Below are 22,597 nucleotides of genomic sequence, written 5' to 3' on the forward strand. Positions count from 1 at the left end.
GTTCTGTGATGTCTGAGAGTAACGTGTTGTCTTTTTTGTTCGAGTCTCAGAGACATGTCCAAGCAGACCCTCCATATCTGGCAGGATGCTATCTCTCATGGGCCGTTGTAGCTTCAGAGTACCTCCTGATCAACAGCTGCAGGACTCCAAACATTCCAGCCATTTGTCTCGTCGTAGGACAGAACTGTTATGATTTTACCTTCTGCGGCTAGACGCCAGTGTGTGCTTCAAGAAGTGAAAAAAATAACGTGCTTGAGTTCAGCAGCAGCAAATATAAAACTGAGTCCACATACCATTTCAGATAAAGTTATGAACACCACAGCAGTTGTAGGATTCAGAAATTTTCTCTCTCTGGCAGTGGCTTCAAACAAGCAGCTAAGACTCGAAAAGTGGCGAGGGTCCAGTTTAGAGTTACAGAGGTATTTATTTCGACTTCCAGATATTATCGTTTCGGCGTCTAAAATCAGATACTGCACCTGATATCGGATACGGGATCTGTTTCCCACAAAAGGGTGTGATGTCTCTCAGGGAGGTTTCAGAAGTGTGCAGCGATCTGTTTAGAGTTCATGTTCGAGTGTGGTAGTACACACTGAAAACTGAAGCAAACGTCTATGCAGCGATCTTTTAGAAAGTGCATTTAGAAAAACATTCAGCTGGATTAGTTATTCTTATTCTTGAAGCAGCCCGTGCTCAAAGATAAGGATATTTCCCACAAAAGTGCGCGAAGCGTCTCAGGGATGGTTTCGTAAGTGTGTCGTCATCTTCTTAGAGCAGAAAGAAAAAAAAATGTCGTTTGTAGCAATAATTTGTGTAAGATTGAATACACGCAGCGTTTACAATGCAGGTAACAGGCTACGATGTAATACAAAATAAATAAACTACCTGTCATATACAGACGAGATGACGACAAGAAAAATAAGTTAGCGTCTCAATTTAGTAGTTAGTGACAGTAGCATGTACGTCAGTATTTGAATTACACACCTATTATATTGACACTGCGACAATAAAACATTTAATTCCTAGGAACAGTAGCATATCTGAAATGAAACCCTAAATGTGAGTTCTCTTTAACGAACATATTTCCGTTTTCTACAGGAAAGATCCAACAAAAATTCCCCAAAACAGATTTAGATACTCTAAATAGTTATGAAGCAAGTGCAATGGTATTATTACTCAGCACGCTATATTAAATCACGAAAACGGTACAAATATTTCAAAAATGTCATAAAGCTTACGAGAATTGTCAGCTTCTGTACTTAAAAAAACGTCCGGGTAGCATACAAGTTTCGTTAAGTAAGAGTTAATGTCGAATTGTTGAGTTAAAGACACCGTCAATTGTTACTCAAATCGACAATATTACTGAATTTTATCCGTCGATGCTCCACGCATTCGTCACCTGAAGACTGATCAGATACTCTGCAATCCGTTTCTTGTCACAGCTGTTTCCTAGCTTTCTTTGTATGGTTTTTACATCTGTCGTCATTGATGATATAACAGCTATTACCTCCTCTGTGGTGACTGCATTGAAAAGCTCGAGTCTGTTAATTACTAGGAGATCCAAGACACTGCTCCCATGAGTCAACTCTCTAACTAATTGTTTATGATATTTTTAAGAAACGATGTTCACAACAATCTCACACGAATTCTTGTCCCTGTTGAGAATTTTAATTTTGTGTTCTGCCGTTCTGTAGGCAGGAAGTTGAAGTCCACCCCTAATACTATAGCATGATCAGAGAATTTGCTAGCGATACACTCTGAGATTTCTCTCGCCTGCTCCTTTTACGTAACGTGTAGCGCCCTAGTTTACGAGACGGGAAGGTGGATCACACCCTGATAGAACTCGCGCGCTGGGCACCGGTCAGCCCGAATGTGGGTTTTTAGGCGGTTTCCCATGCTAGTTTAGGCAAATTCTGGGCAGGTCCCACGTTTACGCCTCAGAAAATACGATGCATAAGCAGTTAAAATACGGCCACACGCGGAACAAAGTTTACACAATTCAAAGACAGGTGGTGCACACGACTACCCTCCCTTAGGCCGGTATTACATTATCAAATTTTTTTAACAAAGTTCGTTCGTCAAATACATTTGACATAGTGTGATAGGGAACCTGTGTAAAATGTTGCCTTTAATCAAATTTATTTGATCCAATCTAACGCCTCGCCTTATATTTGATCGAAGAAAGTGATGGTCTTCTGTTTACTGAAAGTTGCTGGTGTGTATAAACATCTTGCGAAATCGGAGTTGATCGTGGAGATATAGATATGGAAAGTCATTTTCGAAGCTGGGATAAAACAAAATGTTTTTCCTTTTCTAGGCATGGAGATGTAAGGCAACTTCATTTTCACTACTGTTGTTTATTTGCTCATTTAAGATGAATTGCAGAACTGCTGTTGTTTGTCATGGACAGACAATCAGCACAATAAGACTCATTGATAATGCAGCAGCGGCACCTGAAAGTGAATAGAAATTGGGTTTTATGCCAAATGTAATGAAGCATGTGATAGCTTTAGATTAAGATATGTGACTAAGGAAGAAAGTGTTACAAGCATACATACCAGAGTACTAAATGCTGCAGCTGGGAAAGAGAAACAGAGTAGGTACAGGCAAGGCATAGAAGTAACACAAGGCCAGAAAGTCTCAAAATGCTGAAGAACGTAAAAATCGTGCCTAGTTTTGAATGTACTAAAATGAGTCTGAAATCCGCAAAGAAATTCGCAAAACGATCTACAATCGCCATAAGCACCAGTAAGTATTTTACAAATAGGAGGATATACTTGTAATCAGTTCCTTTAGAACTTAAACTCATCAGACCACAATTCATTTGTCCTGTTAAAAGAGTGTCGATGATACGATTGCAACTCGGCTATTGTGAATTGTATACATTACACTGCACTTAGGTTTTATTATTATATCTTAACGTTAGCGGGAGGTGGGATATTAGTTTAATTACTTTTCGTTTCCGTATTGGAAAAGCCACTGCCCCATTTAGCGCCTGGGAACTATGAAACTAACGGCTGTAAAAATAGCAATTCTCAATTTCTTTGTCAAAGAAATTTGATACTGTAATACCGACCTTATGTAACTGACGAATGCGGCGACACGAAGGGCAGCTTTAAGAAAATTGCCAAATCTTGAGTAGAAGGAACCTCGTAATAGACAGAATTAACGCTAAGAAGAAGAAGATTCTCCTTATTTAAGGAGCGTTCTGCCATTACAGCTCTCGAGACAGCTGATCTACAGAAACATCCGGCTACTAAGTGTGTGAGCATTTGCAGTAAATACTGGAGGTGTATAGCACACAGGAATAAACTGCACCTACTGTCGACTACAGATTTTTCTGTAGATACTGCACTGCCTTTTGAATTTCTTTTACATAAGAAGAATCTATTAGACGACTCCAGTGAGGGACACCTGCCGGCAGCTGTGGCCGAGCGGTTCTCTGCGCTTCAGTCCGGAACCGCGTGACTGCTACGGTCGCAGGTTCGAATCCTGCCTCGGGCATGGATGTGTGTGATGTCCTTAGGTTAGTTAGGTTTAAGTAGTTCTAAGTTATAGGGGACTGATGACCACAGATGTTAAGTCCCATAGTGCTCAGAGCCATTTCAACCATTTTTGAGGGATACCTGTCACGATTATTGTTTACTTCTATACCTTACTCACAAAGGCTCTCAAAGTTTCTAGGGGCTGCTTTCACTTGTTCCTGTAAATATAATTCACTCCATCAAGTATTGCAATTACTGATTTTTTTATGCACTACATTTCTTTAAAATTGCGTACATACGACCACAAGGTTGTTATTTCCTGTTGGTAATGTAAAGTTTCGATCTCAGTTTTATTACGATCTGGAACCATGATTCGTACCCACTGAATGTTGGCGCGAATAAATTGTTAGCACACTTTTTGCTTTTGTAGTAGGTTGCTGAAGCACTATTCACTGAAAATAAGCGTCTACTTGAAGATATTTTACTGAACAAATGGCCTTGAAAATATTCGTTTGTCCCATGACGTACCACACCTGCAGATTTACTGTCTAAAATAAGACATTAATATTTATTGTGGGGTAGAGACAGTTTCCTTGTTATACTTGTGTTTGTTCTTGTATTTCGTTTTTGCAGTACAGTTTAATTTAATGGAATCATAGAAATGCTTGTTATTAATAAAGTTACGCATGAAAGGCATTCAGCCAGAATCTATGAATGATTCTGCACACACATAGTCTGATTACTTTTTGTTACGCCTTCGAACACTTGTTGACGGTTAGAAGGGCAACTGATTAGGATTTTAACTTATCTGGCGTAATTTTTGTGTCATTTTAAAATTTTTGCGCTTAAAATGAGGAACAAATCTTACAGCACATAATTTGTTGTCTATGTCCTGTTTGTGCAGTAATTTATTTCCAGATCAAGCTTCAAGGCAGAAAAATGTAAGTGCCTAAATATTTTTTTACAGCCACAGTATGAACTCCATGTGCAGTAAGCGTAAATAAAAGTAATTTGTTATTGCTCTAGTAAGCATCCAGTAGCTCAAAAACGTTTACTAGAGTAATTTTGGCAATTTCATCTTGGGTTTTTATCTAACAGAGGTATTTCAGCGAACCGTGCACTTCTCTGTCGTCCGTTATTACGTTCCTCCGCAGTTTGGACGAAACGTGGCCGCCGAAGCGCCGTTGGACACTCTCTCCCCGTACATTGGCTCTCTATGGCACAGCCATCTTTCTGCAAAACGTAAAACTTTGATCAACGTGTTATTATGTTTTAACTGTTTGGATATCGTGTTTGCTTAGGTGGAGCGTGGAAAACTGCCTGAAAACTAGACTCAAGCTCTACCAGACTGTTGTTGTTGTGGTCTTTAGTCCTGAGACTGGTTTGATGCAGCGCTCCATGCTACTCTATCCTGTGCAAGTTTCTTCATCTCCCAGTACCTACCGCAACCTACATCCTTCTGAATCTGTTGAGTGTATCTATCTATTGGTCTCCCTCTACGATTTTTACCCTCCACGCTGCCCTCCAATACTAAATTGGTGATCCCTTGATGCCTTAAAACATGTTCTACCAACAGATCCCTTCTTCTAGTCAAGCTGTGCCACAAACTCCTCTTCTCCGCAATCCTATTCAGTACCTCCTCATTAGTTATGTGATCTACCCATCTAACCTTCAGTATTCTTCTGTAGCACCACATTTCTAAAGCTTCTATTCTCTTCTCCTCCAAACTATTTATTATCCATGTTTCACTTCCATACATGGCTACACTTCCTACAAAAACTTTCATAAATGACTTCCTGACACTTAAATCTATACTCGATGTTAACAAATGTCTCTACTTCAGAAACGCTTTCTTTGCCATTGCCAGTCTGCATTTTACATCCTCTCTACTTCGACCATCATCAGTTATTTTGCTCTCCAAATAGTAAAACTCATTTACCACTTTAAGTGTCTCATTTCCTAATGTAATTCCCTCAGCATCACCCGACTTAATTCGACTACATTCCATTATCCTCCTTTTGCTTTTGTTGATGCTCATCTTATATCCTCCTTTCAAGACACTGTCCATTCCGTTCAACTGTTCTTCCAAGTCCTTTGCTGTCTCTGATACAATTACAATGTCATCGGTGAACCTCAAAGTTTTTATTTCTTCTCCGTGGATTTTAATACCTACTCCGAATTTTTCTTTTGTTTCCTTTACTGCTTGCTCAATATACAGATTGAATAACATCAGGGACAGGCTACAACCATGTCTCACTCCCTTCCCAACCACTGCTTCCCTTTCATATCCCTCGACTCTTACAACTGCCATATGGCTTCTGTACAAATGGTAAATAGCCTTTCACTCCCTCTATTTTACCCCTGCCATCTTCAGAATTTGAAAGAGAGTATTCCAGTCAACATTGTCAAAAGCTTTCTCTAAGTCTACAAATGCTAGAAACGTAGGTTTGCCTTTCCTTAATCTAGCTTCTAAGATAAGTCGTAGGGTGAATATTGCCTCACGTGTTCCAATATTTCTACGGGATCCAAACTGATCTTCCCCGAGATCGGCTTCTACTACTTTTTCCATTCGTCTGTAAAGAATTCGCGACAGTATTTTGCAGCCGTGACTTATTAAACTGATAGTTCGGTAATTTTCACATCTGACAACACCAGGTTTCTTTGGGATTGGAATTATTATATTCTTCTTGAAGTCTGAGGGTATTCCGCCTGTCTCATACATTTTGCTCACCAAAAGGTAGAGTTGTGTCCGGACTGGCTCTCCCAAGGCTGTCAGTAGCTCTAATGAAATGTTGTCTACTCCCGGGGCCTTGTTTCGACGTAGGTCTTTTAGTGCTCTGTCAAACTCTTCACGCAGTATCGTATCTCCCATTTCATCTTCATCTACATCCTCTTCCATTTCCATAATATTGCCCTCAAGTACATCGCATTTGTATAGACCCTCTATATACTCCTTCCACCTTTCTGCTTTCCCTTCTTTGCTTAGAATTGGTTTTCCATCTGAGCTCTTGATATTCATACAAGTGGTTCTCTTTTCTCCAAAGATTTCTTTAATTTTTCTGTTGGCAGTATCTATCTTACCACTAGTGAGATAAGCCTCTACATCCTTACATTTTTCCTCTAGCCATGCCTGTTTAGCCATTTTGCACTTCCTGTCGATCGCATTTGTGAGACGTTTGTATTCCTTTTCGGTTGCTTCAGTTACTGCATTTTATATTTTCCCCTTTCATCAATTAAATTAAATATTTCTTCTGTCACCCAAGGACTTCTACTAGCCCTCGTCTTTTTACCTACTTGATCCTCTGCTGCCTTCACTACTTCGTCCCTCAAAGCTACCCATTCTTCTTCTACTGTATTTCTTTCCCCCATTCTTGTCAATTGTTCCCTTATGCTCTCCCCGAAACTCTGTACAACCTCTGGTTTAGTCAGCTCATCCAGGTCCCATCTCTTTAAATTCCCACCTTTTTGCAGTTTCTTCAGTTTTAATCTACAGCTCATAACCTATAGATTGTGGTCAGAGTCCACATCTGCCCCTGGAAACGGCTTAGAATTTAAAACCTGTCTCCTAAATCTCTGTCTTACTATTATATAATCTATCTGAAACCTGTCAGTATCTCCAGGCTTCTTTCATGTATACAGCCTTCTTTTATGATTCTTGAACCAAGTGTTAGCTATGATTATGTTATGCTCTGAGACTAACGTTCATTAAATCCGTAGCGCAAATTGGATCTAGGTCTGCCGCACCTCCCTGTCCCACAAGCTAGGACACTGCACGTTAAGCTAGACGTGCAGTTCTTGACAAAACCACCTGTTTCTGAAGGAGGACTGATATTCTAATGAACACGCTATTGACCCTGGACTAATCTTTGACCGGACACTGACGTGGAAATCCTACCTACTAACCATGCAACAGATAGCCTACAATAGACTAGAACAACTAAAACCACTAATCAGCCAAACATAGTGACTACAGCTCTCCACTGTCCTTCACACGTACTAAATACTAATCCGTCGCATCCTGTTGCCTGGATATCTGCCCCTCCCAAGTTCTATAAGTGTCTCCAAATCCTCAACCGCAATGCACCTCGCCTAGCTTTACGCATTTGTTTACGCTCCCCCACAAGGATACTTTACCAGCTCATTACATTCGAGCCGCTCCTCACTCACACTGAACACCTCTGAACAATATTCACCATCTACAAACTCGACTCCAATAATCCTATCGCTTCCCCTCTACTTTCCCATTCCCATGAGGTGCTGCGCTTTTATCAACATATCCCACGAACCCTCCACTTACACACCCTCCACATGCTGTCCTAACGAAACTTCAACCATCTCCTCCTACCAGATCATGAACTCCACTCCAACATTTACCCATAGGTGCACCCCACCCATTCCACCTTAACAGGGCTTTTTCCCCCTTCGCTCCCCACGTTTCCATACCCTGTTTTTTCCTCTTCTGCTTTTCTTTCCCCAGCCACTTTTCCCAACAACTATTTGGTGTCACCAATTCCCCCCTCTCCTCCACTGCCTCTTCTGCCCCAACAGCCACTCCTACACCACCGCTGCAATGCACCAATCCTCCTCTTTACACCACCACATTCGTACCCTCTCAACTGGACAGCCTTTTCCCTTCTCAACAACTGACTCTCTATCCCATGGCAGGTCCTTCCAATTTCTAGTGACAGGAAAGTGCTTCTTTCACATACCAGAGTTTCGAAAACATTTTTTAAATGTTTTAACTATGCGATTATCGTATTCAATTTTACCTTTTAATAATTACTGTTTTCAGCCACCAGCGCAAAACGTCTTCCATCGTATATCTCAAAACTTCGTTATTATTTTTCAGATCCAAAAAGTTTTAAATTCAGTGCATATATCTGTGCTATCTGTTTCTTGTTGTTTCACGTACTTTACTTTATTATTGCCTGTTGGCTGAAGAGTGGGTTTCCTATACCCCTGACATCCCACTCCCACTCCCACAGGATGGGGTGCGGGCGGCATGTAATAACAATAAATTTAAAAAAATACTATTAAGAGATAAAAAGTCTTTTCTTAACAACAGTAAGAGAGAAATAGACTGTGATGACCTTCTTTTTCTTCCTAACATTTTCTCATGTCTCCACGTGTCTCCACGGGATCGGCCTGTTATTTCTGATGTGGTAATGTTAGTGGTAGTGGATGACCGGCTGCCTTTCCTGACGCCAGACGTCTGTGATGACTATTGATGAAAAAAAAAATTATAGCACTGTCACTGATTTCGCTACTTCTTTGAAAAGAGGTGTGAGGTTAGTGGGATACTGGACGTAATAATGTGACAGTTATTTCGATATGAATTGCTGTGGAGTATAGGACTTCAGTTCCATCCAAAGCCTTTTAGTCTAAGTATTTACAGTGAAAAGAAAAAAAGAGATACGAATATTGGACTAGTGATAACATATTACGAACGGGTTCTTGGTTAATTAGGTCGTCATTACGAAGATACCAATTGTTTAAGGGAATTAAACCTTGAAAGTCTGCATAGGTCATATCGAGAATTCTTAACGATTGTTATGTGGCGAGCTGTGTTGCACAGAAACTTTTGTTAGTTAACCACCACATTTCCTTACTAAAGACTGCAAGTGACAGAGTCACAGGAGCGTCCGCTGTTTCGAAACTTTGTGTCAAACTGAAACTGTTTTCCACAAAGAGTTTAAATCTGCATGATAGTTTCAATACAGTACTCATCCTAATTCACAAGAAAAAAGACTGAGTTCAAAAACTAGAGCTCTCTCAGTCTCCTGTGCGTGATGTACAAGTTGTTCACTAAAATTATCTTCAACCTCGTAGAAAACATACTAAAACTTAATCACGTAAACGGACAGAGCTTGCTTTAGAAGTAATCTAGTACAGTGGACAATTTACAAACCATGACCGTAATTACGTTACGGAGAAATGAATCTGTACCAGCAGCCTCAAGAAACAAGGCAATGATTCGGCCCATGTGAGGACAATGAAAAATGTATACGTCAATGCTACAGCTACCTTTAGGTTTCCTCTGAACAAGTGAGATATTCAGAATTGAAAGAAGAATCATCAAAACTATTCTCATAAGTCATGGAGGAAGTTTTATATCTCTTAACTGTGAAAATGAAGAAGGAATACATGTTTTAATGGAACATACCTGAAGAATGGTCGTTTTGACGACGACGTTATGCTGTTTATTTCAACAATGAATGGAAGAATTCAGTAGGACAAGTTTGAAAGTAAGCCTGCAAATAAGTTACAATATGGCGAAAATAATTTATAATTAACTCATAGAAAAGGAAATAGTATCAGATAACGATGAAGTGACGGAGGCAGTGCAATTTTAGAGAATGACTTGGATGTACAGTAATAGAAGGAAAAAAAAAACAGACTGAAGTCCTTCTAGTAAATTATATAGAATTTTTAGAAGTAAGCGTTCAAGGTGGTTGAAACGGAAAGTACAGTAGCAGTTCATATTGCCAACTTTAACTTACAGCAATGAGAAAGGTACTTTGAATGGTAAAACCGTACAAAATCTGAGGGTTACTCAGCATACGATGGAGAAAAGTATGTCGGGAATTGCTATGAGAGAGAATAAAATTAACTAATGGATAATGGAGAACAGACTGGTGTGCAAGACGTAAATGTGACTAATGAAATAGAAGTGGCGTGAGAGTCACATGTAAATATATAGGTGAATGGTAGGCGGACCAATGAAGGTATCTGTTGGATTCCAGAAGGTCTGAGAAGACCGAGACTACGACTCACTGAAGGTGGTAGGTGACATTGGAGGACATGAAGGAGCAGTATGGCTGCAAATGTTTGCAAACGAAGCTATAATCATGGCATTAACCTGGAGTGCCTCAGGCAGAGAAACTTAAATTATCTGAACCAGCCCCCAGACGAGAATGAATTACGAGGGTTGGAACATAAATAGTGGCAACTATTTATTCACAACCGATACAAAAGAGTTACATGTTTGCACCTGTTACTGTCCTTCAAAGTAGTCACCAGCGTTGTGAAGAACCCGTTACCAGCGATGTGGAAGGTATAGTATACCGTTCGCAGAGCCTGTTCTGTTGATGGTGCGAACGGAGATGTCTAAAATTATGGTGATTCTAGTGCACGACTGTGATGGTGTTATCCTAAGGCATTACGTTCCTCCATGGCAGACCGTCAATGCACAGTATTACTGTTCGTTTTTTGGAGCATCACCTGCGACCAGCTTTGCGAAAGAAGCGGCGACATTTTCTGCGCAACCCACCCCTCATTTAGCACGACAATGCGCGGGCGCATACAGCGCAAGCTGTAGCTGCTCTATTCGGTCGATGGGACTGGCAAGTAATGTACCATCCATCACACTCACCAGACTTAAGTCCTTGTGACTTTGATTTGATTCCGAAGATGAAGGAACCACTTCGTGGCATTCGCTTCAGAACTGTTCCAGAGATTCGACAGGCAGTAGACCGCTCCATTCGCATCATCAACAGAACAGGCTCTGCTAACGGTATACTACACCTTCTACATCCTTGGCAACCGGTTCTACACAACGCTGGTGACTACTTTGAAGGACAGTAACAGGTGCAAACATGTAAATCTTTTGTATCGGTTGTGAATAAATAGTTGCCACTATTTAAGTTCCAACCCTCCTATGTGTGTTAGTATATCCACTGCCATAGCTCTATGGTATTATTTCTCGTCGTTATTTGTTAAAATGATTCTCTCTCTTTGTTTCCGTCTTTGTCGCTGATAGCTTACTGCTTCTAATTCTCAACGGATATATTTATACTGCAACGTTCAAAATAAATGAAAAGGAATCGTTTTTGAAAAAAAGGTTCGTTTCCAGCACCGTTCATCCCAAAAGCAGCCGTTTATGTTGTGGTGTAAACGTCAGCCTACACGTGAGACGGTAATTCCGTAGTTCAGCTCTGGTAGTCTCTGACCAATGGAGCAGGAAGATAGAATGTTGCAGGGAGTCCATTACTTGTTCTCGAAAGGCAGGCGCGGATGTGAAGAGGTTACGATGTGCTTGATGCACAGCACGGTGATCCTCCCTTGTGGAGGTCAGACGTGGTCGATCGGAACATTAACGGCGAGTGTGCCAGCCTTCACGTTCTCATGCAGTCCAACATCAGGCTACTGTTACATCTCAAAGTCCCACAAATATGGACACTGTACGCGGCAAATGGAGACCCAAACTCAGTCCCCTTTGTAACCCTTCAGATGCAGGTAACGCTGCCCTGAGAAGAATGAACATTTCGCAGAAGGAAACAAGGTTCAAAATGGCTCTGAGTAGTATGGGACTTAACATCTGAGGTCATCAGTCCCCTAGAACTTAGGACTACTTAAACCTAATTAATCTAAGGACATCACACACATCCATGCCCGAGGCAGGATTCGAACCAACGACCGTAGCGGTCGTGCGGTTCCAGACTGAAGCGCCTAGAACCGCTCGGCCACAATGGCCAGCAGGAAACAAGGAATTTGTGCATTTCAGTAAATAGTAGTATTTGAACTACAGATATCTGCCCTGCCTTGGAGCACTCTGTGACGCCTTCAGAAGTTACACGTGGTGTTTAAGGGAGAGCTATGCACATGATGGACAAAAACGAGGTATTTAAGGGAGTTCTGTGCACAGGATGAACAAGAGAGGAAATTTCACCATCAGAATTTCGGAATCACATGCGTGATCATTTGATTTCCTATGTTTAAGGGAGAGCCGTGCACATGATGGACAAAATACGAGGTATTTAAGGGAGAGTTGTGCACAGGATGAACAGATGAACGAAATTTCACTATCAGAATGTAGGCATCACATATCAGTTTCTTTTAATTAAGAAAGGTAGATTTCCCCATTATGGCCCTAGAGAGGCCAATCGAGCCCGACCAACCGCCGTGCCGTTCTACATCTACATATACATCCATACTCCGCAAGCCACCTGAAAGTGTGTGGCGGAGGGTACCTTGAGTACCTCTATCGGTTCTCCCTTTTATTCCAGTCTCGTATTGTTCGTGGAAAGAGGGATTGTCGGTATGCCTCTGTGTGGGCTCTAATCTCTCTGATTTTATTCTCATGGTCTCTTCGCGAGATATACGTAGGAGAGAGCAATATACTGCTTGACTCCTCGGTGAAGGTATGTTCTCGAAACTTCAACAAATGCCCGTACCTAGCTACTGAGCGTCTCTACTGCAGAGTTTTCCACTGGAGTTTATCTGTTATCTAGGAACTCTTCATTCCAATCACACAATTGGTCTGATAGTCCATATGCTCTTACTTTGTTCATTAAACGACTGTGGGGAACTGTATCGAACGCCTTGCGGAAGTTAAGAAGCACGGCATCTACCTGTGAACCCCTGTCTATGGCCCTTGGAGTCTCATGGACGAATAGCGCTAGCTGGGTTTCAAGCGATCGTCTTTTTAGAAACCCATGCTGATTCCTACAGAGTAGATTTCTAGTCTCCAGAAAAGTCATTATACTCGAACATAATACGTGTTCCAAAATTCTACAACTGATCTACGTTAGAGATATAGGTCTATAGTTCTGCACATCTGTTCGACGTCCCTTCTTGAAAACGGGGAGTACCTGTGCCCTTTTCCAATCCTTTGGAACGCTACGCTCTTCTAGAGACATACGGTACACCGCTGAAAGAAGGGGTACTCTGTGTAAAATCGAACTGGTATCCCATCATGTCCAGCGGCCTTTCCTCTTTTGAGCGATTTTAATTGTTTCTCTATTCCTGTGTCGTCTATCTCGATATCTACCATTTTGTCATCTGTGCGACAATCTAGTGAAGGAACTACAGTACATTCTTCCTCTGTGGAACAGCTTTGGAAAAAGACATTTAGTATTTCGGCCTTCAGTCTGTCATCCTCTGTTTCAGTACCATTTTGGTCACAGAGTGTCTGGACATTTTGTTTTGACTCACCTAACGTTTTGACATAAGACCAATGACGTCATCGGATGCGGTGTGGAGGCGTCATCGGATGCTGTGTGGAGGGTACTGTGATCAGCACACACCATGTCTCAGTCGTTGTGTTTCTTGACGTCGGAACCGCCACTAATCGGTGGAGTAACTCCTCACTTGACCTCACGAAGCTGAGTGCACTCCGTAACAGACCTCCCACCAAGGAAAAATTCCTGGCAGTACTGCACGGCTGTCCCCCGCGTGGCAGTCAGCCGCACTGACCACTCAGCTACGGAGGCGGAGTATTTGTAATCGTTGGGAGCTAAATAGTGTAATGTTTCTTGACAAAATTAAGTATTTATGCTGAAGGGGAAAAATTATACCTTCGCTGTCCAACAGATAGCCTAGCGACAGACGTTGGTTCCTCTATCTTCGGCGCTCTGGAGCGTTGTTGGATGGAGTTTTTAGACATGGCTTCCTATCCTCAATTTGTTCCTCGAAGCACCCTATCAACTACTCGAAGTATATCCGTGTGTGTTGTTACAATCTGCATATTTGAGGATTTCATGGCCGAACCCTGTTGCCATGAACGGGTGTTGATGACAGTAATAGGAGGGCGGAGTGGAGGGAGGGGGGAGGGAAAGAGAGACACCTATCGGCTAGGGAGATATACAATGCAGCTTTTTAATGACGGCATAGTTCATTTGATATACCTTCTAGGCATCCAGCGATATGCCTGTCCTACTTCGCTCTGTGGCTCATGAGACCCCTAACTCGAACTACGGAAAGTTGTTCGATATGACTCAGCCAGTTGCGACATGTAGTGAGAAACCAACCCCCGCTGTGAGAGTTCGTTTCTTCTAAGCGGCAATAGGAACTAGAATGAGATTTTCACTCTGCAGCGGAGTATGCGCTGATATGAAACTTCCTGGCAGATTAAAACTGTGTGCCGGCCCGAGACTCGAACTCGGGACCTTTGCCATTCGCGGGCAAGTCCTCTAACATCTGAGATACCCAAGCACCACTCCCGCCCCGTCCTCACAGTTTTACTTCTGCCAGTATCTCGTCTCCTACCTTCCAAACCTCACAGAGTCTCTCCTGCGAAACCTGAAGAACTAGCACTCCTGGAAGAAAGGATATTGCGGAGACATGGCTTAGCCACAGCCTGGGGGATGTTTTCAGAAAGATTTGCACTCTGCAGCGGAGTGTGCGCTGATATGAAACTTCCTGGCAGATTAAAACTGTGTGCCCGCGAAAGGCAAAGGTCCCGGGTTCGAGTCGCGGTCCGGCACACAGTTAGACAATAGGAACTGATGACCAGATATGCCAGCGTTGATAAGCACTCTAGTTTACTATCACTTGACCGTACAGTTGAAAGTTACTGAAGCATATGCAACTTCGATGACGTACATGGTTCTACTTCGTGCACATCTGTTATAGGGAACAGAAGCGGCTTAAAAAAAGCAAATTACTATTAGCATAGGCCATACAAGCGAAGAAGCCGGCGTGCGAGACTTGCCTGGAGGCTGCTCCGGGCCTGCGCGACGTGGGTCGCATGGCGGCGCCGGGTACGGCGGCCTCCGTGGGGAAGAACGTGGCGCCGTAGAAGTCCAGCCCGTTCTGCAGCAGCACCGTCGACTCGTCCAGCGACGCCAGCGTCACGCGGATCAGAGGCGGCGGCCCGCCGGGCGCCGCCTTCTCGCCTGAAATAGCGCACTGCAATCAGGGTCCCCGTACCGCCACGGCTCTCAGCCACTCGCACAGAGTGTGCAAACAGCAGCCCAACCTTATACACTACCTGATCAGAAGTAATACGGAATTGATTACTTGATGTCACGAGAGGTGGATCAGAAGTAGAGAGCCTGTATAGGGAGAGAGTGGCCAACCGGACGATACGGCGGCCATTTTTCTGCCAAACTGCAGGCGGGACGTTTGAATGGCCAGTAGTGGAGTAGTGCAGTACACACTCACCGAATCAAAAGCACAAGACAATATGGCGAAATCATTCGTTAAATGCCTTTCTTTACAGCTATAATAGTAGTAGCCTACTACGTACAGCACAGGAAAATTTGATACAGTGGCTGTAAAAATTATTCGTTACTTGCATTTATCTCCTTTAAAGTTCTTTTACTAGACATATTGTAATGAAAGTAACGTAAACAAAAACAAAATATAGTGTATAGCATTTGTTTTGTATCGGAAGTGCATAACGCTAAAGATTTAACGTACCTGTATTACGTCAGATGAATTAAAGTCGTAAGTAGTTGTTTACTTGTGACATGCAAAAAGTCTGAGACGTATTAGTACTTCTTGTCACGTCTACAAACTTTTTGCATGTCACAAGTAAACAACTGCTTACGACTTTCTTTGGATTACAAAAATCAGGTGATGTTAAATGTAGGCTACTATAATAACGACCAAATATAACAAGAAAGCTACCGTATCCCTTATACCCCACAATAACTAGGCCTATTAAAAACTGTCTTCAAGAGTACCTACAATTATTTACTACGAATAATGTTTGAGCAACTACGACAACTGCGGAAAACGTGCTTACAGCTTGCCTGCGTCAACAGTCAGGCAATAATACTGAAACCAAAATAATGCCTAGTATTTTGACGCTATGAAGTCGAATGAGCATGTCACAACAATTACAGGAACTTTCCGTTTCCAGCAAGGACTGTCAGATATTGACTTCAGAAAAGCTTCTGATGCTACCAGTATGCACGCAAACGCTAATTACGCACTTAAAACGATATACAACTAAATCGGACATGCATGCACAACGCATAACAAGTCTCTCAATAATTCAAATACCTTTTAATAGTTTCCAAAAGTCCTCTGAACTTCAATTCAGCTCAAAATCACGGCGAACATAGGAAGCGCGAGAGACGTTTGGCTGAGAAATGGCGCCAAAGCTAATCAACCAATCACGGGCAACTTCACCTATGGCCACTCTCTCTGTATACAGGCTCTCTAACCCGAAGGTATTAAAGGTGGTGAGAAGTAGTGTGTCAGTAAAACGTCCGCCCCTGCTAGGTGAGTGGTCAGGGCGATGGAATGTCATACATTACGTCCCGGGTTCGATTCTCGGCTGGGTCGGAAATTTTTTCCGCTCATGGACTGGGTGTTGTGTTGTCATTATCATCATCATTCCATCCCCATCGACACGCAAGTCCCCGAAGTGGCGTCAACTCGAAAGACTTGCACCAGGCGAACGGTTTAGCCAACGGGAGGCCCTAGCCACACGGCATTTCCAGCAGAGAAGCAATAACAGCAGATTGAGTCGCTTAAGATTGTCAAGTGGCTTCGAATGTGGAGTAGTCATTGGAAGTCACATGAGTAACAAATCCATAAGGGGCATTTCAACCATGTTGTTGTTGGTGATGTGACTGTGAAAATGGTTCAAATGGCTCTGAGCACTATGGGACTTAACTTCTGAGGTCATCAGTCCCATATAACTTAGAACTACTTAAACCTAACTAACGTAAGGACATTACACACATCCATGCCCGAGGCAGGATTCGAACCTGCGACAGTAGCGGTCGCGCCGTTCTAGACTGCAGCGCCTAGAACCGCTCGGCCACCTGGGCCGGCTGTGACTGTGAAGTGGAAACACGAAGGAACAACCGCAGCTAAATCATGACCAGACAGGCATCTTGTTCTGACAGACAGGCACCGGCGTGATTTCCCTAAATCGCTGCAGGCAAATGCCGGGATGGTTCTTTTGAAAGGGCACGGCCGACTTCCTTCCATAATCCAATAGGACCGCTGAGCTCGCTGTTTGGTCCCATCCCCTAAATCAACCAACGAACCAACCATGGACCGTCGAGCATTGCTGAGGGGGTTTGTAGGGAATCGCATGAAAGCAGCGGAAAGAATCACTCGTGTGTTCAAAAGTGCTACCAGCAGTCCAACTAGCATAGTGACAGTGCGAAGTGAGTTAAAAAGAATGGGGTAAAACGGTCGAGCAGCTCCCCATAAACCACGCATTTCTGTGGTCATTACTAAGCGACACTTGAGGCGATGTTAAGAGCGACACCAGTGGACAGTGGACAGTGGAAGGCTAAACCAGTGATTCTGAGTGATAAACCACGCCATAACCCCTGACAATCTGATGGAACGCTTTGGGTCTGGCCAATGCCTGGAAAGTTATACGCTATCATGTGTTGTTGTCGTTGTGGTCTTCAGTCCTGCGACTGGTTTGATGCAGCTCTCCATGCTACTCTATTCTGTGCAAGCTTCTCCATCTCCCAGTACTTACTGCAACCTACATCCTTCTGAATCTGTTTAGTGTATTCATCTCTTGGTCTCCCTCTACGATTTTTACCCTCCACGGTGCCCTCCATTTCTAAATTTGTGATCCCTTGATGCCTCAGAACATGTCCTACCAACCGGTCACTTCTTCTTGTCAAGTTGTGCCACAAACTCCTCTTCTCCCCAATTCTATTCAATACCTCCTCATTAGTTACGTGATCTACCCATCTAATCTTGAGCTTTCTTCTGTAGCACCACATTTCGAAAGCTTTTATTCTCTTCTTGTCCGAACTATTTACCGTCCACGTTTCACTTCCATACATGGCTACACTCCATAAAAATACTTTCAGAAACAACTTCCTGACAATGAAATCTATACTCGATGTTTACGAATTTCTCTTCTTCAGAAACGCTTTCCTTGCCATTGCCAGTCTGCATTTTATATCCTCTCTACTTCGACCATCATTACTTATTTTGCTCCCCAAATAGCAAAACCCCTTTTCTACTTTAAGTGTCTCATTTCCTAATCACCGAGCGAGGTGGCGCAGTGGTAGCACACTGGACTCGCATTCGGGAGGACGACGGTTCAATCCCGTCTCCGGCCATACTGATTTAGGTTTTCCGTGATTTCCCTAAATCGTTTCAGGTAAATGCCGGGATGGTTCCTTTGAAAAGGGCACGGCCGATTTTCTTCCCAATCCTTCCCTAACCCGAGCTTGCGCTCCGTCTCTAATGACCTCGTTGTCGACGGGACGTTAAACACAAACCACCACCAACCACCACCATCGTTTCCTAATCCAATTCCCTCAGCATCACCCGACTTAATTCGACTACATTCCATTATCCTCGTTTTGCTTCTGTTGATGTTCATCTTATATCCTCCTTTCAAGACACTGTCCATTCCGTTCAACTGCTCTTCCAAGTCCTTTGCTGTCTCTGATAGAATCACAATGTCATCGGCGAACCTCAAAGTTTTTATTTCTTCTCCCTGGATTTTAATACCTACTCCAAATTTTTCTTTTGTTTCCTTTACTGCTTGCTCAGTATACAGATTGAATAACATCGGGGAGAGGCTACAACCCTGTCTCACTCCCTTTCTAACCACTGGTTACCTTTCATGTCCCTCGACTCTTATAACTGCCATCTGGTTTCTGTAAAAATTGTAAATAGCCTTTCGCTCCCTGTATTTTACCCCTGCGACCTCTAGAATTTGAAAGAGAGTATTCCAGTCAACATTGTCAAAATCTTTCTCTGAGTCTACAAATGCTAGAAACGTAGGTTTGCTCATCCTTAATTTTTTTTCTAAGATAAGGCGTAAGGTCAGTATAGCCTCGCGTGTTCCAACATTAATACGGAATCCAAACTGATCTTCCCCGAGGTCGGCTACTATCACTTTTTCCATTCCTCTGTAAAGAATTCATCATGTATAGTACCAAAAATGAAGTGAAGAGGAGGTGGTGTTACAATATGCGGGTGTGTTTCGTGACTACGGTGTGGTCAGCTCATTGCGATCAGGAAACGCTAAATTCAGAAGGATATGAACAAACTTTACAGTGTTGTATACTGAGTACTGTACGGGAATAGTTTGGAGACAATGATTGTATAAGTATGACAACGCACACTGTCCTAAAATAGCATATGTGAGGTAATATTTTGCGGTTAACAACTTTCCTGAAATTGGGTATCCTGCAAAGAGTCCCGACTTGAACTCAATGGCACACCTATGGGAGGGGGGAGTTAGAACGTCGACGTACCTCCAAATCACAGGGTCCGGCATCACTTCACTAACTTCTCTGGTTCCGACCATTGAGGAAGAATGAATCGCCATTCCTCCATAGACATTCAGACACCTCATTGAAAGTGTCCTCAGCATGGTACAAGCCATCATTAAGGCGAAGGGTGGATACACCCCACATTAGTGTCCACTAATACGTGTCCGGATATTTTTGATCAGATTGATTTATAACAATCTTTTTTTGCAAGTATGATCGTTGTTTGATTGGGGAAATATTGGTTACGTATACTAACAGAGAGTAGCCATTGTCATTCATTAGATGTATGAATTACGTCGCCATTATGAAACTTCCTGTCAGATTAAAACTGTGTGCCGGATCGAGACTCGAACTCGGGACCTTTGTCTTTCGCGGGCAGGTGCAAGCGCAGTGGAGCTTCTGTGAAGTTTGTAAAGTAGGAGACGAGGAAATGGCGGACGTAAAGTTTTGAGGACGGGGCGTGAGTCGTGCTTGGAATTCTCAGAGAGCACATGCCCGCGAAAGGCAACGGTCCCGAGTTCGATTCTCGGTCCGGCACACTTTTAATCTGCCAGGAAGTTTCATGTCAGCGCACACTGCGCTGCAGAGTGAAAATCTCATTCTGAATTACGTCGCCACTTGGAATGCGGTCTCATAAAATTATGATAAGTATGCAATAAACAAGGCCACAATCAAGCTGCTATACGATAGATAGGAAATGTGGCTAGCTGTCGACCGAAAGTGCCAACATTGAAGAAGTTGATTGACGTACACCAAGTTTGTTAGACTCCTATGACTGTGCACATTGGTAGTGCTCACATGGCGTAGAACAAGTTTTAAAGATAAATCTGTGCAGAATTTGTGCGGTTCGTGAGATTTTACTTGAATGCAATGGAAAACGTTTAGCTTTCCGCGTGTTCGTTAGTTTTACCGGCAAATATGCCGCTTGAAAAGTCTCTCGGGCATGCAGCCGGACCAATTTGTCGGTAAACAACGGCACCCTTCAGCATGAGACGCCTCGTAAAGATGGCATGTTACGCGATCGAAATTTTGTTCATCAATGACCTATCATTCCAGCTCTAAGTCCGAGCCCGAGAGACTTGGAAACCTGTATATATCTGTCAGTGATACTTGTAACCTGTAATGTCAGATGGAGAAGTACTCGATCATTGGTTTTGGTTTGACGAAGCATGGTTCGAACCTGACGGATATGTGAATGCACAGATTTGATGCCATTTGAATAAGGAAGATCGGCATCAGCTGCGTGAGCCCCCTGCAGGATGCAGAGGGCATGCTGCTTACAAAACTCATCTTCATACTATTTCCGAATTCCAGAGAGAAATCGAACGATGTATTACTGCTATTTCTCAACAAACGCCACAAATTTTGTTTATGAACACGCAAAGTCGTATTCACTTATGTGAAGTGCATAGTGGAGGTCACTTGAGAGAACTTTTGCTATTTAGTCATTCTCTAATAAGGTTACGTTACTTTTTATGCACTGTGTATTTTACGACTTGGGAGCCATAGGTTGCTCTTCAGAAGTATGCCACCTCACTTCTGGCACTTGTGGCGTACAGACGTGTTATTTCGTGAGTTTCACGTATGAGGAGTATTTCCTCACAGCGAGCGTGAGTAGCATTTAGTTTAGCCAGGTATGCTGAACGATTTGTTGTCGGCATGGCAGATCCGCCGGACACGGGATTAGTTATACGGGCAGCGATAGAAGTTTGTTACCAGGCTCCTGTATAACATGTTACACAACAGTCAGCGGCAGTAATGCAACAGGAACTGCAGGTTCCACAGCAGACTGTACACCTAAGAAACTGGTATAGGTGTGCGTATTCAAATACAGAGATATGTGAACAGGCAGGATACGGCGCTGCGGTCGGCAACGCCTATATTAGGCAACAAGTGTCTGGCGCACTAGTTAGATCGGTTACTGCTGCTACAATGGCAGATTATCAAGATTTGAGTGAGTTTGAACGTGGTGATTTTCCCGTACAACCATTTCACGAGTGTACCGGGAAAATCATCAAATATCCGACATTGCTGGGGCCGGTAAAACACCCTGCAAGAACGGGACCAACGACGACTGAAGAGAATCGTTCAACGTGAAATAAGTGCAACGCTTCCTCAAATTGCTGCAGATTTCAATGCTGGGCCATCAACAAGTGTCAGCGTGCGAACCATTCAACGAAAAATCATCGATATGGGCTTTCGGAGCCGGAGGCCCACTCGGTACCATTGATGACTGCACGACACAAAGCTTTATGCCTGTTAATGACTGTTAATGACTGAAAACATGTTGGCTGGTCGGACGAGTCTCGTTTCAAATTTTGTCGACCGGATGGACGTATGCGGGTATGGAGACAACGTCATGAATCTACGGACGTTGCATGTCAGCAGGGGACTGTTCGAGCTGGTGGTAGCTCGATAATGGTGTGGAGCGTGTGCAGTTGGAGTTGTATGGGACTCCTGATACGTCTAGACACGACTGTGACAGGTGACATGTACATCCTGTCTGATCACCTGCATCCATACACGTCCATTGTACATACCGACGGACTTGCTCAATTCCAGCAGGACAATGCGACGGCCCACACGTCCAGAATTGCTATAGAGTGGTCCCAGGAACACTCTTCCGAGTTCAAGCACTTCCGCTGGCCACCAAACTCTCCAGACATGAACGTTATTGAGCATATCTGGGATGCCTTGCAACGAGCTGTTCAGAAGAGATCTCCACCCCCTTTTACTCTTACGGATTTATGGACAGCCCTGCTTGATCCATGGTGTCAGTTCCCTCCAGCACTATTTCAGACATTAGTCGAGTCCTTGGCACGTCGTGTTGCGGCACTTGTGCGTGCTCGCGGTGGCCTTACACGATATTAGGCAGGTGTACCAGTTTCTTTTGCTCTTCAATGTAGAACAGCAATAAGAAGAAGAGCTGTACCATCAATGGAACAAGACAACACTGTTAGCAGCATATTACACAGCAACAACAACAGGAGCAACAGCAGCACAAACTACAATCCCAGCAACACGAGCAACAGTGGTTACTACTACAAAAGCAACAACAGCACCTGCGGCAACAACATCATGTACAGTTAACACAGCAGCAATTAGAACAACAGGTCAATCCAAAAGACTAACAATACTGAAAGTATCACAAGGTTACTGTCAAATCTACCTGCT

The 22,597-nt window shown here is 43.2% G+C and overlaps 1 protein-coding gene across 1 annotated transcript in view; it reads right to left on the reverse strand.

The window, feature by feature from the left end:
- LOC126298430 (uncharacterized) overlaps positions 1 to 22,597 on the reverse strand; it is a 127,115-nt gene that overhangs the window by 20,743 nt on the left and 83,775 nt on the right. The window contains exon 3 of the mRNA XM_049989758.1: positions 14,914 to 15,097. Within this exon, the coding sequence (XP_049845715.1) occupies positions 14,914 to 15,097 (184 nt within the window). The remainder of the gene's footprint in view (positions 1 to 14,913; positions 15,098 to 22,597) is intronic.

This window comes from Schistocerca gregaria, chromosome X (assembly GCF_023897955.1).
Source record: "Schistocerca gregaria isolate iqSchGreg1 chromosome X, iqSchGreg1.2, whole genome shotgun sequence".
In the NCBI taxonomy this organism is placed as follows: Eukaryota; Metazoa; Arthropoda; class Insecta; order Orthoptera; family Acrididae; genus Schistocerca; species Schistocerca gregaria.